The sequence below is a fragment of the Amphiprion ocellaris genome, chromosome 7 (assembly GCF_022539595.1).
Source record: "Amphiprion ocellaris isolate individual 3 ecotype Okinawa chromosome 7, ASM2253959v1, whole genome shotgun sequence".
NCBI classification, from domain to species: Eukaryota; Metazoa; Chordata; class Actinopteri; family Pomacentridae; genus Amphiprion; species Amphiprion ocellaris.
Genome location: NC_072772.1, coordinates 6,332,989 through 6,351,545, shown reverse-complemented (window position 1 = coordinate 6,351,545; position 18,557 = coordinate 6,332,989). Strand labels below are relative to the sequence as shown.

At 38.7% G+C, this 18,557-nt stretch overlaps 1 protein-coding gene across 2 annotated transcripts; it reads right to left on the bottom strand.

The window, feature by feature from the left end:
* Positions 1-1,732: 1,732 nt before the first annotated feature.
* Positions 1,733-16,282, bottom strand: LOC118469925 (uromodulin-like 1). 2 transcript variants are annotated; one of them, XM_035945765.2, is made up of 5 exons: positions 10,910-16,282; positions 8,664-8,897; positions 7,578-7,734; positions 4,300-4,429; positions 1,733-3,992 (listed from the first exon to the last, which is right to left on the bottom strand). In XM_035945765.2, exons 1-5 carry the CDS (start codon positions 16,213-16,215, stop codon positions 3,805-3,807), a joined length of 6,015 nt encoding a protein of 2,004 aa, XP_035801658.2. In that variant the 5' UTR covers positions 16,216-16,282; the 3' UTR covers positions 1,733-3,804. The 2 variants fall into 2 exon arrangements, with proteins under 2 accessions (XP_035801658.2, XP_054867913.1); XM_055011938.1 differs by lacking the exon at positions 10,910-16,282 and having other exon boundaries at positions 8,664-9,969.
* Positions 16,283-18,557: the final 2,275 nt, after the last annotated feature.

Here is an 18,557-nt window from a genome sequence, read left to right as displayed (position 1 = left end):
TTCTCCTTGAGAGCTGATCATGCGATTAATTTAGCAAGATGTAATTTAATCATTAGATGTTAAAGATGAATTATGAATTTAGCATTGCTGCAGGCTGACGTTTTTTTTGAGTGTTTTGTTCATGGCAACAGAAAATGTGGTGTGTGAACCCATTTCAGCTCCCAATGTGTCACGACATTTATGATCTTAGATCCCAAAATCATGGATTTCATCTTTCTGCATCATTAGAGCAGGCTTTTCTTGGAGAGAAAACATTTAAACTGCTGGGCTTATGTGAAAGGATTACGATAACAGGAGGCTCATTCGAGAAGATGAGAAAACAAAGAAGTCCGTCACCACCTTTATTCCCACCTGCTGTTCTGTTTTACCGGCTCGCTGGTTATATTTCGCGACCATTCAGCTTTCTTTACAGCTGAATTCATTGTGGGACATGAGGTCTTGTTGTAATGTTGAGGAAAGTGATGAACTCACGTGTACATTTATAGCCAAATACATGTATAGATTGTCCCTGCGGGTCACCTGTAGCTTTGGCAGACATTTAAAGGTTTAGGCCATCTCCCTTGGGTTCCTTCATTCCCTCCACATAGCACATTTAAATTTAATGTAGATCCTGCTGAGAGCATGGCGCAAATACAAACTCAGTTATGCGCAGCCCTCACCGAGCTACGGTCTCTCACCGTTTCTGTTTTTATCTAGCATTTATGAACTGTAAAGGTAAGTGTGATTCAGTTGAGGGTTTCTGTCCATAATGTATATTTCATTCAGGATTCTGCAGTTTTCCTATTCCTTGATTCCCTGAGCTGGCTCTTTGTTCAGGCTTTCATTTCTATGCCATTGGGAGAAAATTTTCATTAGTAATTCCACTTCAGTGGTATTTTCCCCTCCCTGCTCCTTTTAAATCTCCTGGCTCGCCCTGCAGCGTTGTGGTCAGGAGAGGGTCCACATCCATGAGATGATGTGCGTTTAGACGTGTCTCATGACCTATATGTCTGCGCTGTCATCAGCCTCCAGAAACCCCAAATAGAACAAGCTGTAAACATATTATTGTAAGGCTTTATATGATTATACGTTAATTATTTTGCAACACACAAGCACACTTATGGGTGGCTGTCAAAACTTTTTAGCTGAAATAAGAGAAGACATGAGGAGAATAATATGTCTTAAAAACATGAAAGAGCATTATAATCAAATCCAGAGGCAGGCCTGTTTGATTTTAAACTGTATTTTTCTCCTGCGCACAGCTACATCTTCATCCTCATGTATACGCTGCATGTGCCCTGCCTATGTTTTTTTTTTAATTGATTTATACTCTGAAGATGTTTTTTTTAAAGAATCAGCTCCACTCGACTCAATGCTCCTGTGATAATAATGTGCAGGCGTGATAATAGATGAATTTAACATTCAATGACAGCCATAGTTTCATGCTTCACTAACTTGTGCTATTATTTAGGACAGACTCATGGATTGATGTTCTAATGAAGACTAGGTAGTCGTGATAGGCTACCTGAGGGGAGAAGTCTGTCTCCAGTGATGGAACCCACATCTTGCAGCTCAGCCAATTGCATTAGCAGGCTCCACCACACTTGCTAAGCTGACTGGTTGCAGCTAAAGGGTTTTTCATTGCCCCCCCCCCATCCCCCATGTTCTCTCATAACTAACAAGCTTAACTCCAGTGTCTCTAATCCATATTCTGTGAACATAGACAGTGGTGAACAGAACCAAACAAAATGAAATGGTGCAGGGGACTGAAAAGAACCGGCCATCTATGTACTGTGGCAAATGTAAGCAGTGTGTCTCAGACTAGAACATTTAGTGGCTCCCGTGTAGCTCTCAAAGGCACTGAACCCTTTTTTAAAAAATCAAATCCTTATCTTTTGCAAATATTTTACCACCGGTATTTAAGCTGAATTACAAACATGGGTGCTACGTGAGAAAGAACAGTAATATAGTGAATTTTAGCAACTGGAGCAGAGTCTAGGATTTGCTTTTGAAAGGGAATATTTTTAATATGATAATATATTCTTCTCTGCACTGTGTGTCATCTAATTTAGAAAACGTTGACATGTAGACCTAATTTAAAATACGGCAGCATCTGTTTTGATTTGCCCAGATGAACGTACTTTTTTGGATAAAGTTTGCCTGAAGTTTGGATTTAGTTTTAAAGCAGATTTATTGATTTGTATGGAGATGAGATAAAATATGAAAGGCAGTTCTAACACCGCTAATAGCAACTCCTGCTGGCACAGAGGAGCATGTGTTGCAAGTACAAGTACATACATCTGTAAGTATTGGAATATTTGCTTTTGTGGACTGGTTCGCTTACTGGATTAATTTCCGTTTTTTACAGTTCATTGTTACTTCTGTTGATCATAGTCTCCTGGTATGACACCCAGTTTGACACTTACTGTTGGGTTATGTGAGGACTAGTTTTCTAGAAACAGGAAGGCTAAAGTGAGTTGTTCAGTGTGTCCACACAAACGTGGGGAGATAAGCCGGCGGTCATAGAGATGCAGGATAAAGATGCACATTTTCTGACAGTCTGCCTGCTAAGACATTCAGAGAGTTACACTTGGTTGTAAACAGACTGCAAACAGAAAATGTGACAGAAATGGCTGTGCAATGAATGAAAAAGAGAGCTTAAAACACAATTAGCATTCATACCTCTCCACAGCTGCACACTCACTGCATGAAATGGGTGTAAATGTTGAAATTCTTCATTTCAAAAAGTCATAGAAATTGGTGGACGCAACCCCTTCACTCTGATGTCAGGAGAGTGTGGCGGGAGGGAGTTTTTCAAGCCACTTGACCACAGGTTATATTTTTATGCACTCGTTTTACAGTGTTTGAAGTCCAACTCTTGCTTTCAGTATCCTATATTTTTCTGAATTGAAAACACTTCCAGTTGAAATTTCTTACACTAAAACCCGAAGATCTTCTGTCTTCAACCTTTCTAAGAAGTTTGTTAGCATTCTTCACCTACATGCCTGGTGAGGGAAGAAAAAATAATCCTTGTGATGTAAGTAAATAATGTTATTTCTCTGATACACTTAAAAATGTATGATGGGATATAATGTGAGAAACAATTCTGCTGATAAGACAGCTTTTTGCTATCATATGTTATTTCATTGTGATTATTACTTATTCAGGTCAGAGATTCAGAGCATAGATTAAAGTCGGAGTCAATAATGATCAAGAATTCCATTTGAGAAGCAGATCAGACCTTTCTATGTGGAGGAACTGCAATGTAAGTATTTGTTCCATTATTAAAGGGTACATTAACAATTTTATATTGTGTTCCATATCATATTCCAGTATATTTGTACATAAAACAACAGTGCAGGGCTGTTACATGTTCTTTTGCAATAATAAATGACATGACAATTTCCTCAATAGTCTATTACAGAGGCTCAATATGTGTCAAGCCATGAATGTATATATTATTTTAAACCTTCATTAACAAGCTATCAATCTCCAAGTGAGATACAGAGTGTATTGATTTCTTGCCACTAAGGGAAAATGAAGGGATCAGAGCAGCTTTTCTATTTGGGGATGCTATTTATTTTCAGTGACTGATAATAGACTGCTGATGGTTAAGTGTGAAATTTGACTGCAACAGCTGTGTCACCTATAAGAGGAGGTGTGAATTGGATTGCTCCTCATTGTCCAGTCTGGCCTGATGCGACTGACCGCCTCCGCTTTACGGCTAATATGATTGACTGCTCCACTGTCGGTTGACTAACGTAATTGTCTGCGGCTGTTTTGGAGGGGTCTTGATCAGCGTAATTGGCAGAGGTTCCTCCTTGGTCACGGTAGGATCAAGTCACCTCCTGGGTGTAGACAGCTGCAGCAGGCCGGTGTTGGAGCTGTCGAGTGGAGCAGCCAGATTGCCCGGCGACGGTAGGCCAGCCACACCAGCAGCAGCATCACCGTGACAAAAGAGGAGCCAACCACCATGCTGACAATGACCAGAGCCAGGTCCAGCTCTGATGGGTCTGAAAATCAAACAGAGGAATAACCTGACGAGGCTGCTGCCAGGATTTTGTTTGTGCGTTGTCCTCTAGGAGAAAAAAAAACATCCTCACTGAATTGAAAATGTCTGTCATAGTGTAGAGCAAATTTCCATGATGAACCCATGAAAAATGTGCACACAGAGACCCACTTAACAATATAGCTCTTTTCTTTCTACTATTGATAAATGGCATGGTCATCTCTCATTTCCTGTCTGTCCTGCAGCCTCTCCTGTGCATGCTCCGTTATCTCAGATTGATCGTTTTTGTTTAAGGCTTGGCTAATAATTACCTATCTCCTCCGGGAAGGTAGAATTCTTCACTTGTTTCAGCACGGGACCAAAGGATATGCGATTTCTGAGATTGGTGACAATAGTCCGTGGACCCTCTAAGGGAAATGTACTCCTCTGCTGGAGGCATTGCTATAAAAAGACAAGGGAAATATGTACCGTGTGAGTATGACAAATGATAGAGTATCTAACAGGTAATTAGCTTTTTGGAAGAAGGATTGTTTTTATTTTAATTTTCCAGAGATAGCAGGACCAATGTACAGAAATAGTAATGGCAATAATATACTTCTCTGATAAATATTTCTTAAACCTGTTTTCCTTTGTGTTATTTGTGTGGGCAAAAGGGCAGGAGCACAAACATCTATTTCAAACAGCAAGCTGGAAACAGGTTTGGAGCAGAAAAGCAGCAGTGGCAGTTTAAACAAGATAGCTGAGATGCATCTCAATAGAGCAACACTGACAAAAACGTTTGATCTGCAGTCTGTCTATATTTTACCTGTTATGTGTTTCTACAGCTGGACTTTGGAACTGACTGACTTTACATCTGTTGTCTCCGGGCTGCCCATATTTGAATACATTATTAGTATAGACTGAATTGATAATCTGACATGATTGATCTCTGTCTGGAGGACAATATGAACTATTCATTGAATAGCACGCCCTATCTATTATAGCTAGTCATTACGTGGAAGGACTTCTGGCTGTATTTACTGAGCATACAGGGTCATTGTCTTTATTCTTTTGTTTTTGTGCTTCTCAATAAATATATGTATCTATGTATATATATGTATGTATTAGGGCTGGGACTGTAACGCGTTAATTTCGATTGATTAATTAATTAATTACAGCGGAAATAACGCGTTACAAATGATAACGCAATTAATTGCACCCTCCTCAGTTCCTTCATTTCTGGCACACTGGTAACTCTGATGAACACTCCAGCCCAGTAGGTGGCGGTAATGAACCTAAAGTCTGTTTGTAGCCATGAAGAAGAAGCACAGGAAGTACTGAGTGAAGTCAGGCACTGGCGAGCAGTGAAGGAAGACGGGATTGAGCTTGTTGGGCAGAAATTTTCCTTTTAAAAATCTTCCCGATGGCAGCTTGGATAAAAGCCTGGTTGTGTGCACATTGTACAACAAAGAGTTTTCTGATCACTGCAGCACTTCAAGCCGACGGTATCACCTCAATGTAAAACATGTTGCTGTTAGCACCAGAGCTAACGTTAGCTACGAGTCATGCTAACGGCTGAAGTTGTAGCCATCCCATAATAGACCACTTTTCTAGACAGTGCTTGAGTTTACAGAAAGTCTTAAAATGTTGAATAAAATCGCTATAATTGCACTTAGATTTGCAGTAATCTGTGAATGTAGCAGACAGATGAAAAATGCAGATAAATAGAAATGAAACATTTTTGTGGTTTAAGTTTTTACTCCATCGAGGCTCTGCCTCCTTGGAGGAGGAATAACCTAAACAACAAAAATATCTCTTTTAATAACTTCATTATATACTTTTTGTTTATGAAAAAATTACAGAAATAGAAATTGATATTCCTATAAAAAGAACCATCAAAATTACACCATTTATCAGACCCAGAAAAGATGAAAACAGAATGAATCTCTGGATTTTCAACTTTCTGAAGCTCCTTGAACTACTTATGCTGATTTTATGTGCCATACAGTAGAAAAAACAACTAAATTCAGGCTTTAAGTCATCAAAATCACTTTTTTCTATATGTCCCATTTTCCTTTTTTTAAAAAATAAATATTAAATTATAAACACGTATATGTGTATTCATTGATTCAACTGTCAACCATAATTTTATTTGAATTGAAAAACTTCATTTATTGTGTCAAATATTGCAATTAATTAATTACAAAGCCTGTAATTAATTAGATTATTTTTTAAAATCGCGCCCCACCACTAGTGTATATATATATATATATATATATATCCTTTTTCTGTCAATCATCTTTATATTTTTTTACTTAAGTATTTCAGCATTAAATTTGAATTTAACAGTTTCATCTATCAAATGAATTAAAAATGTATGTGGATTTAAGTACATGGATGTATTTCAAGACTCTTACGTGTCAAAAAGTTAATTGTCTTTAAAAAAAAATGTATGGTAGTTCTGTTAGAAGTCTTTAAAGTTACTGTACATATGTTTTTTTGTATTTTTTATGTATTTTATCATGTATTAAAAATAAAAATCCTCTCAAATCTTTGCCTGCAGTGTTGACGTATATTTATCTAAAAAAAAATCTGAATGTTGTTTGTCTGTTCTTGTGAGTTGATTACTCCACTATTTCTTTTTAAGCTATTTTCCAGCTTGGTTAACAAAAGAGGCAAAAAGGACTATTTGTAACCAAACAGTAGGTGATTTAATTTGTAAGAAATGTCGGTCAAGAAACGGTGCTGAATAACAAGGTAAGACAGAAAAACAATTTAAGTTACAGGAGAAGAAAAGATCAATGAATGTGTGCAAAGAAAGTTGTGGTTTATGTAGATAATTGTCTAAGTTCATACTGTGAGTACACACATATTGTAGTCTTGTTTGAACAATGTTTTATAAACACCAGTAAACCGATGTCAACACCGCAGAATGCAATTAAACATAAATACATTTTTTCTTAAAATGCACACAGAGAACTTAGCCACACTATAAATATAACTAATATGAGAGCTGAAGTGCTCTTCAAAGGTAGACATCAAAATGAGTCTCCAGAGTTCGTCCTCTGGCTCACCTCCGCCCTCCAACACACACTTGTCAGATGATTCACTCTTGCCCATTAAATCAAAGGCCTCATTCCCACAACAGCAGGATGTAGCAGTCCCTATCACAGCATCAGCATTATTCTGAAACTTTGCAAAGACCTTATCTGACCTGCAGAGCCGATAATGACATGACAGATGTTTTAGGCTGTCAGACTTACATTCCCATCTAATACACAGTTCCTATAGCTGTGGTAGGACATTTCAATCATACAACACCACCCCAATTCAGGAAAATGTTTGATCCTTGTCTTTATATAATCTGCCCTCTCTTAGTTTTTCCATCACATTCATCCATATATTAATTTCCCTCTTCCTCTGTACCTCACTTACCTTGGTCCCTCTTATTGCTCTTCTCCTCAGCTCATTTACAAATGCTTATTCTCCCCTCATCTGTCTCCATATTTTCACAGTGTCACACCCTGTGTCACTAAATTTAAATCACTCTCAGCTGCTCATTCTTTCGTCTGCTCACATTCATTACACTGTGCGCCCACTGCAATCTTACCCTTTCACAGTCGGAGTGGTTCCTCAGGCAGACACTGAGATCACAGTGTAGGTACACTACTGAGTAATTAATCATTTGGAAGAGACTGATGGTGAAGCTGGCACTGGTTGACAGGGCACTGGGCAGCAGCGTGATCCCCGCTGGATCTGCTGCTAACCTGCGGTACCAGCACAAATGTATAGTACAACCTTAGTGGAGTCATTTCCCTCAAAAGAAATAGTGAAATGTTTACAGAAAATGGTTAACCAAGAATACCCTGCAGGTAAAGTCATGCAGACCAGTTTACGATGAATTTTTTGTATCAAATCAAGTTGAAATCTTAAGAGAAAACAAATCTTGTTAGGTAAAGGTCAGCTTTTTCTGTGTGTAAGATATGCTGTAAAATTGGTATCATCACTCAAGCCGTGTAATATTAACAAGTTGGGGTTTCAAAATCAGAATTAGGGTGATTTTTTAAACCCCTTTTTCTCAGCATCTGTGACTTTAAATCAGTTTTTTTCCTCATTCCACCCAGAAAGGTATGCATTATAAATAAATGTGTCACCGGTGTAAACACTGTAAAAGTGTTCCGTTCAGACACACAATAAAAATCAACAGCCACCCTACTCACATTCTGACATATTTTAGAGGTTTTGCATTTATACTGCTGCCTCTTTTAGTGCATGGGAGAATTTCCATCTAGCCAACTGATGCTGGCTCAGAGAGATAACTCCTCTTTACCAGGAATATTCAGCTCTTAAAAATGTGCCTGCAGCTCCCCGGATTGATATGGATTATCGTAACACTGTTTCTCTAGTGGGCACATTTGTAAGCAGTGTGGCCCAGTTGTGTTAAGGATGGCACAGAAGTTAAGAATTAATCACGGATTTCAGTTTTTTAAGATTTATTTTAGGCATGTACACTGAATTATAGAGCTTACATTTTTGGATGATTGCACGTATATCAGTTAATGTAGTTTAAATTTACCACAGTGTAACTCCTTTATGTACTGAATCTGCTCTTCTGTGTTTGCTTTCAACACATTTTCTCACGTTTTTGCACAAATTAAGTCTTTTCACCTTGAAATATAGAGACGTCCCTGCATACCTGGAGAATAGGCAGCAGGTGGAGTTGGTGAGGTCAGGCTGGGTAGTCGGGGACAGACAACAGGAGGTGACCTGAAGGTTGATCTGACTGTTGTTTGTCTTCAGGTTGATGACTACTCTGAGGTTCCCCAGGGCTGGCACAGTGTCACCTGGCTCCACACCTCCATCCAGGTTCAGACTCATTTCTGCTGTGTAGTTCCCGCTGCCACACAGGTCATCTGAAACTTCTGTTACACTACCAACAGATTAATCTTTTTTTTTTCCAATTTGCAAAAAGGAAGATTTGCCCACTAATGTAATACATTTCTTAACCAAACAACCACATCAGAAAGGTTACTTACTTTAGGGTATATAATGACATACTGTGTGTTATATTATATGTTTGAGCAAGTTTTGAAAATTCTAAGATTCATTTCTTACTTTTCACACAGTAATTTGTTTCTCTCTATTTTGCTGTATTATTAAAATCAAGTCTGGGGAAGTGAAACTTGCATGTGACATGTGATCCATCATAGTGAATGCTTTCATCGCTCGTGTCTTTGAAAACTCTCCTCCATCCTTTTTTGTTGTTGTTTTTTTAAGCATGCTTAAAATTCTGAATAGCTGTCAGTTTCCTATTAATTGAAAACAAGACTCAGCAGTCTGCAGCCACTAGCAGCTCTGTGAGCCAATAAAGTTTAGTGGATATGATGTTTACCATATGCTCTGTCTTTGTTTACCTTGTTCACATGCTTGTTCAACATTTGCTAATCAGGACTCTACACACAGTGGACGCCTGAAGTTGAAGGGAATGTCTGTAGCAGAAAATGCTTCCTAATAAAGGCACTGCATGAACCAGTCAGACCGACCGTGCAAGAGTGACTAAACCAAATTCACAAGATTTTTCACACACTTGTGGTTGATTTGATGTTTATCTTCCTCTTTCAGGCTTGATCCTCACATGAGTACACAAGACTGGTATGCTTTCAGGAAGAACACACCAAGATATTGGATTTAGCAGTGCCATACAAGGCAACATTTTGAGAACCTGCTCATAACTCCATTACAGTAGCAATATTGATTTACACTACCAGTCAAAAGTTTGAACACACCTTCTTATTTAGGGATTTTTATTTATTTGTATTATTTTGTACATTAATACTGAAGATTAAAACTTTTTTGCTTACAACATAATTCCATATGTATTCTTTTATAGTTTTGATGTCTTCAGTATTAATCTACAACTTACTAAATAATTAAATAAAAACCATTGAATGAGAAGGTGTGCAAGCTTTTGACTGATAGTGTACACTGTTAAAAAATGAAAAAGTAATTTTACAGATTTTTTTCCTCCTTATTCTACAGTTTTTCTTTTATTTTTGAAATCCATAAACCATAATAAAATATATGAATGTGCATGTCTAATGTACAATAATAATATAAAACAAATATCTACGAAAAATTTCCATTTTAAGTGTATATATATAGATATACACACACACACACACACACACACATATATATATACATATGTATGTATGTATATATATGTGTGTTTGTATGTACATTATATATATATATATATATATAAAGTGCAAATTTTAATATATCGCTAACTTTAAATACAAGAAGTGACATTTAGTTATGTAATTTTACATAGATGTGTTGTGATTGTTTAACATTTGTTTGTTAAATGAGAGATCCTATGTGTAATTCCAGATGTTTTCACAACAAACATGCTGACAGTGTTTTCATTAGAGTATCTATCTATCTATCTATCTATCTATCTGTCTATCTATCTATCTATCTATCTATCTATCTATCTACCTATCTATCTGTCTATCTATCTATCTATCTATCTATCTGTCTCTCTGTCTGTCTGTCTGTCTGTCTTGTAAATTCTAGGTAAATTCACAGTTTTTAGACGTAAATATTCTTCAGTAAACATTAAATAGGCAAAAAATATGAATAATGTCATGCAAAATCAAGGCTAGAAAATGTATTTTAGTTTTTAAAAATGCACTGTATTTTTAAGAGATTGTTATTTTCCCATTATTTTTGCACCCAGCTGCTGTGATAGTGCTATGTTTTTCTTACTCCTACTTTTTCTCTTTTTTTGGATGGTGTCAGAATAAAATGAAGCAGTTGGCTGTGATGGAGTAGCTACTCAACAGCTTAAGTCTTGCAAAATCACCAGTATGGCTCTTCAATCTGTTTCCACATGATTGATAGATATGGTAGAATAACGGAGTTAAATAATAACATTACCCAGAGAGATACAGATGAGGTGAGGTCCTCCTCTCGTGCTTCATCCCTGGTACTTCAAATTCAGACTCTGGTAATAACAGCCTCTGCTCAGACTCTTGAACTGCCATTTCTCCATGAGCCGCAGCATGCACTGACCTGGTGGCATTTTGTGCTTCAAATATCTCAGTGTCACCTGTTCCTCTGTTTAATTGTGTTTCTGTGTTTTTTTCAGTGACCAGCATCTGCTCAGCTGTCTTTATTGTGGTCTGCACAGTAGTTGCTTCAGGTTCAGATAAAGTGACCCCTGTTGCAGTAACCTCCTGGGCTTCAGAGGCCCCTTTGTGAAAGTGTCTTTGTGTTGTTTTCTTCACAAACGGAGCCTGCTCAGGTGTCTGGGGCCTCTCCAAAATAACAGTTTTATCTGTAACACTCCTGGCCTTATTTGATGTCGTCTCCTCAGCGCTGGCATGGCCATGATCAGATTTAGTGGTGACTGGTGAAAGCACAGCGTATTTGAGGTCGGTGGCCTCTGGTGTAACCTTTCCAGGTAGAGGACAGTCAGAGCTACAGTTGTCATTGTCTGGGTTTGCATCAGGAGTGTTCTCTATACTGAAATGATTTCCTTTGTTTCCAGCCTGTGTTTTATACATTTTCTCAGTATGATCAGTCTCACCTGCTCCAACTGTTGTTCCAGTAATGTCGACTGACTTAGCACAGCCGATTGTCCTACAGCTGGTTGTATTAATAACCTTTGTAGGTGAGATTTTCAAAGGTGTTAAAGAATCAGTCACAGCTCCAAACTTCACTAGACTTATTGAAGTCTTTTCAGGCAATAAATGCTCCTTATGTTGCTCTTTTCTGTCCATCGTATGTGCTGCAGAAATGTTCTCACGAAAAAGATGCTTGACCTCAAAAGCACTCTTTGTTGTGGTTTTTATGTCTTCTAATAATGAAAATTTCTCTCTTTTGACCGTGGTAGATGTTATGATACGTGCCTCTCCAACTCTGTGGGTAGTTTTTAACAAACCTGCTTGGACGCCTGGCTCTGGGTCATTAATAGGACGTGTTATTGCAGTCATAACGGGCAGGGCATGCTGGCTTTGTTCAATAGCCTGTACAGAAATGTCATGGTCAGGCTGCTCTATGCTCTGCGTTTCTTTTGTGTTTTTTCTGTTCACAGCAGGGATGAGTTTGCCAGAAGTGGGAGTTATGGGAGGTATGCTCAGTGGCAGAGGCTCAATATGATTATTGGACTGCCCCATATGGTCTGCATGTGTAGCCTGAGATGACTTTTCGGAGACGACAGACACACTCTCACTGGTGGTAAGCAGTGATTCATGATCTTCCGTGGGCACAGCGAGACCACCTATGCTAGCAGTTGCTGCCAGAGACACAAAGTCATTGGTTTTAGTGGTGATTATCTGAAAGTGAGAAATAACTTTCATTATCTGCTCAGAAATCTGCTGTGTGGTTTTACTGAGGACTGTCGGGTCACTTGTGAAATCACTGTGTGGAACAGGGAGGGTGTCCTTGCTTATGGTGCTTCGTGGTGAGGAGGGATCATTTTGTTTTTCAGCTGTTTTTGCTGCATGATGTGTCATATCAAAAACAGCCTTGGTAGCCACATTATTAGCCTGTATTTTAGTCGTTTCAGGCAGACTGTCTGACTCAACAAATGTAGGGGTGCCAGCTGGATCATTTGTGTCAAGCACAGGTATTGCAAATTCATTCATAACATGCACAAAATCCTCATTTATAGCCTGCTCGGTCCCGTTCGGTGCATGAGCTGCACTCATGATAGACACAGTGCTTTCTAACTGGGACAGGTGATTATTCTTGAGTGTCGTTGTCGCTGTATTGTTTTCTTCATCATAGCGATCTATATTGATCAGGGTAGTCTGGTCATTCTCATTATTGTTTCTTACTGCTAGCTTCTCAGTCTGCAGTATAGACAAAGAGTTGAGTTCATCAGTGTAATTAGCTTGGCGTGTGATTGTTTGCGATATGAAAGTGGAGCTGTTCTTTTCATCTCTCTCCTCTGTGATTTGCTTCATGACTATATCTGTTACTTTTGAGGTCACCATCATTCGCATGCTGTCATTATCTCTAGATTGATTTGCCTCATCAGCAGTCCCTAACAAGGACTCAGCATGGTCACTTCCACTATTTACATATTCCCTCAGTGTTTTTTGTACTGATGCTGATCTAGTTAAGCCTGTCAGGCTATAGGTGCCAGGTAAGCTGTCACCTCCGAACAGCCTGAGATTTATCAGTGGTGACATGCTGCTGAGAGGAAATTGATCGTTTTCTGCTTTAGGGCTCATTGATGCCATTAGGGTCTGTACAGATCTGTGCTCGTTATCGTCAACAGGAGCATGCAAAGCATCTGGACGGGCTGTCTGCTCTGACAGTTTAAATGAGCATGGCTGGCCTGCAGTCATGTCAAAAGAGGAGGAAGGCTGAGTTATCTGAGGGGCAGACTGCCCTTCATGAGGTGGCAACTGGCCTATGGAGATGTGGGTCTCAGATGACAAAGCTGTGGCTGTGGGTGGCTCGCTAGATGAGTCATTATACATCCGCTGGCGCGTAGCAAGATTCAGTGATGGTGTAATGAATTCTGCTTGCTCGCTCTCAGTCGTGGTATGTAAACCCGAATTGGCCTTCAAATCTAAGGCACTAAATTTATGCCTGTGATCTGGGATGCTGTAAATAATTGATATATTGAGAGTAGAACTATTTACTTTAAAGTGTGGCTGAGTTCTAGTGAACCCAGCTGGGACTGCCGGTCGAGCCGTGGTGTGTGACAACATGCTACTGATGCTGTTTAGAGCAGGGTGAGTCGATTTAGCTGCACCACTGTGTAGGGAAATTTTTGGCTTTAACATATCCTTAAAGTTTGAACTGCTAACTCCAAATGTGTGCAAGAGTTTTGATCTGGCGGTCACAGAAACTGTAGCTCCAACAACTTTGTTCCGAGAGCTTCCTTTAGTAAGCGATGATGTATTTCCATGCTTTGGAAGCGGAGCCTCGAGTGTAGACAGATGTGGCTTAATTTCTGTGTTTGGCTCTTCAGGAAGAGACGCCGTTTTTGATAGTTTTGGGCTCAGAGTTGAACCCAGTGGTCTGTGATTGCTTGTCACTTTGTCGGAAGATGACTTATTTGTATTTTCCGCAATTTGGGCAGTATTTTCACCCAGATGAATGCCCGTCTGCTCAGTGGATTCCAACTGTTTAATAAAAGTGTCGCAGGAAGACAGATTTTTAACAGTGTGCTCTTTGTCTCTGTTAAGTTCTTTTAAAGCAGTTGTAGGTCCAAGGGGAACATTTGTCATGTTCACCTTCACTATTTCCCCGTTACATTTTATGCCTTCCTTGCTCGATGTTTGCTTGCTTCCAGCATCAGTTTCTTCTGTCGTCAAAGACTCTCTCTGCTTTGCAGCTTCTTTAGTAGAACTCTCCGTATTTATTTCAATCCCGATTTTTCTTTCAACACCTTCTTCATCACTTACTTCCTCTACTCTCCGATCTTTGTCTTTTATCAGACTTACGTCCTCCTTTCCGCCTTCCTCATGACTTGTTTTGAAGTCATGCTCTTCCATTTCTTTTGCCTCCCTGTCTGTGTTTTGATTTATCGCTGCCCCAATATTAATTATTTTATCTTGTTTTGTGCTTTCTGTCCTATGTAATCTAAATAATTCTTTTCCTTTTTCCTCAGTTTCATCCTCTCTGCTCTCATCTTTCTCCTGCAAGTTAAGTATCTCTTTTCTGTCTGGAACTGCTTCACCCTGTTTGCCCTCCATCTTGAGCAAGTCTTTATCCTCATTTTCTGCAATTGTTATAAACACCTGCTCATTTCTGTCTCCCAGCTTCAGATTATTGGCTACTAGTGACTCTTTGAATAAATGGCCACTGTATTTTCCAAAAGATCGCTGTGTTGGTGCCACAATCTTATCATTATTAACATCAAGAGTCCCGTCCTCAACGATTGTTGATTGAGCCTCTGAAAATCTGCTTGTTGTAACTTTCTTAGAAAATGACTTGCTTGATGATACAAAGTCCTGTCTTGATCCTGTGAGAAACAACATCCCAGGCACGACTTTTCTTGTTGTACAGGTTGGAGTTTGTGGTTCTTTATTTGCTGGTTCTGGGGCACCAACAAAAGACTGTTTAACAATGCCATGTACAGTGTTAAATGTATGAGAATCTTGCTTATTTGCCAAGTGTGTCTTTGTGGTTAGAGATGCAAACTGGATGGCAGAATCCTCTGCAAACAAAGTCAATGTGGGTCCTTTAGCGCGGGAGCTTGGTTTAGCTAGTGTGTTGCTCCTCAATACAGAGATCAAAGAGTCAGTTCTTCCCATCAGAAGCTTAGTCTCAAGATTTTTGACTGCTGAAGTGGTTGACCTACTAAAGCTTAAGGGTGTTTTTGCACCATAAGCTTCAGTCAAACTCAATGTTGCAGTTGGATGTGATGCCTTGTTGTGATCACTACCTTCATTAAGAACACTTTTCTGACTGCTGTTGGGAGCTTCAGCGGTGACGGGTGAATTGCTTACTGGTCGACCAGAAGGTTGGTTTGGAATAAAATCATTTTGGATGTTTGCTGAGACACTGTGGGGAGCATTTTTCTTAGTCTCACTGAAATACATCACTTCTGACTGTGGGTCCCCGACATTCACCTTTTCTCCAAACATCGCTTGTTTTCCATTTTCTACTGGTTTCCTTACAGTATAAAGTGACTTTGTAGAGCGATAAAGTGCTGTGGTTGTTGAGATTGGTCTCTCAGTGACAAAAGTTTCAGCGGGATAAATGAGCCTCGGTTGTTTCTCTGTGTCTTTTCTTGTTGATGACATCTCAGCAAGAGACCGAGTGACATGAGCAACTGTTTCTGTATCTGAGAGAAAAGACTTGATTTGAGGATTATTCAATATGCTTTCGCTATGGTTCAAAGTGTTATTGAAGGATGAAGAAAGAAATGTCTGACTGTGAACTAGTCCTCCTTTCTCACTAAAATCAGAGTGCTTGGTATTGTTTTGGTGACTGATCGTTTTGTTCAGTATTTCTTGTCGCTCTCCAGTTGACTGTTGATGTAAACTGGGTAATGAGGTTGCAAACTGATTGAAATCTAAAGTGAACCCCTCGATACTGAGGGAGTCTGGAAAGCCAGGCAGAGCCACAGATTTCTCAGTGGACGCTGCTCTTCCATCTTTCAGGCAAGTCAAACACAAGTTCATCATAGCATTTCCTCTCCTTAAATCTTCTGCTGTATCACTTTGGAAGATTGATTGCTGTGAACCAAACCCATCCGCATTTCTTCCTGGGTTCATAATCCCCTTGCCTTGAGATTGTTTGTCATCATTGTCATTACGTAGTACAGCCAGGTTATCAATTACACGAGGATGAGATGCAGATAGGATCGGAGCTCCCAGCCCTCCGTCAGAAGATATGTGAGTAACAGAATTAGTGTTTCTCTGATTCCCATCATTGAGAGTATGAAGCTTAGGATGGGCTTTCATTGTATCTGAAGTCAAATGGACCTCTGGCTCAGAGGTGCCATCCATCATTGATTCCAATGAAGCTTTGGCTGAAGAGACAATGATCCTCTCATAATTAGAGATCAGTGGGATTTCTGATTTGGTGTCAGTCTCCAAAGATGATAGATATTCTCTTGTTGATGTGAGAGAGTTTTGCCCCGTTCTGAAAACAGAGTGTTCTGTCCCTGGTAAAGAAATTTCAGCTGACACTTTAGTGATTTGTGTCCTCTCATAAGGTTGTGTTGGTCTGGTGTCGAACAAGATAGCCCCTGGAAACTTGGCAGTCAGTGCCACTGCAGTGTGTCGATGTGTATTCTCTGTAGGTATTGCTTCTGTGCCATGACCAATTGTGTTTTCTTTTTTCAAAGGCCGATCTTTTGTGACAGTTGTGCCTTTTGTTTGTTCTGTGAGGTAACCTTGGAAATCTTCATTGTCTGCCCTGGCTATGAAGAAAAAAGCAAAACATGTCACTCAGCTTCTTTTTTTCCCACCAAAGGCTATTCTTCCTTAAACTGCTATATTAAAGAAATACTTTATATCACAAACCAAACACCATATTTACACTTTTAAAATTTAGCAGTGTTTGCCATCAACATTTATTTAGGTTAGTCCCAGTAATTAAAATAATGTCATGCAGCTATGTAATAAGATATAACAAAGTTGGCATAATATATTTATTTTATCAATATTATATTGTCTATATTTTTGGATAAAAAATGTAAATGTGTAATGAACAGCAAGTCATGCCAAATAATATGTCAGGAGATCTGGATATTCAAAACAGAAAAGTCATGTTGCTCCAAAAATAACAAATCTGAAGGAAATTTGGTGCAGTTGTAAAAACTGCTTTGATGATCAAATGAAGTGATATTGTCTGTAGTTATTTTGTCTCCCTCAGTGGTTATCAGCAGTTCTGGTAGACATTTGATCAGCTGCATACATCTAGAAACAAAACTACCTTTTGCAATATTCATCAGCTGCAGATCTCACAACTGGGAAATGCAAATGTGTTCAATTTGAAATATGCAATCAAAAATAATGGATGGATTTTGCAATTGAGAAATGATTTCAGGGTTGATTTAATACATTTGAGTGTTTAGGATGGATTTATGTCTCTACTTTAATGTGCCTTAGTGGTTTCATAGTAGATATCTGCTACATATCAGAACTGACTTACAGTTAACTGTAAGATTTCACCAGTCCATTGGGGGTGTTAGACATTTTCACTCATTGATGTTCATTCAGTATCCCTGTTTAGACTCCAACAACCACCACAAAAAATGTTCAATCACTGGTTCTTGAAAAATACAATTAAGTAGTAACGGTTGTCATGGTGTCGGTAATGTGGTGATAACCATATGAAGTCCTTAAATTTCCAGCAATATCACATGCAGTGTTGTTAATGGACGTACTGCACAGCAGTTTAGTGATGCACAAGTAAAATAGGAGAAGGCAGCAATATGAAACTTAACCATTTGCATAAACATTTTTTTAAAATGTTAATTTAAATGTTAGCAGGGATTTTGTATATGGCGTAGGCTATGTATCTAAGAGTTTATTAAATGCAAGCAAAACTGACTGTTTACACTCGGACCCCCACAGGGTAGCTTTAATAATCTGAGCCCCGCTGTGGCAGACATAAAGTCGCAAAAAAAAGTTAATGATATTGACATCCATTGGTGTGTGACTGATGGCTAAGATATAAAATGTCTGAATTAAATGAGTTAGATGTTTTGACTGTTAATTGTAGCCACAATAATATTCATTTGTGTAGCTAATTTCAAGTCTCATCCTGTCAGTAAATAGTGTAGATGATAAGAACAAATATGAAAACTTATTTATCATGTAGGATGTTCTACTCAAAGGTAGGATAATGAATGTATCTCATAAAAACACATTTGCTGGCAAGACAAAATGAGTCAGCTATATGAGGACGTAGACCCACTGATTAGGAAAAACTTCAGATTTTTAGGTTTATTTATCTATTTTTGCTATTCCACACAACTGCTATAAATTAAAGGAAATATAGATTTTAACGACTGAAACTGCGAAAATGAAAACTTTACTCTGTCTACCTGCTATTTGCTACTGTAAGTTTTAACTGAATGTAATTTTTTTAAGAAGAAGAAGAAAAT

What these genes read in the sequence shown, in the direction of transcription:
- LOC118469925 (XM_035945765.2), bottom strand. Translation starts at nt 16,215, where the DNA reads ATGAACCCAGGAAGAAATGCGGATGGGTTTGGTTCACAGCAATCAATC. An exon ending in ACCTGCTGCCTATTCTCCAG is followed by an intron (nt 7,735 to 8,663) that starts GTATGCAGGGAC and finishes CTGGTACCGCAG; the next exon opens with GTTAGCAGCAGATCCAGCGG. An exon ending in TACCTTCCCGGAGGAGATAG is followed by an intron (nt 3,993 to 4,299) that starts GTAATTATTAGC and finishes TTTGATTTTCAG; the next exon opens with ACCCATCAGAGCTGGACCTG.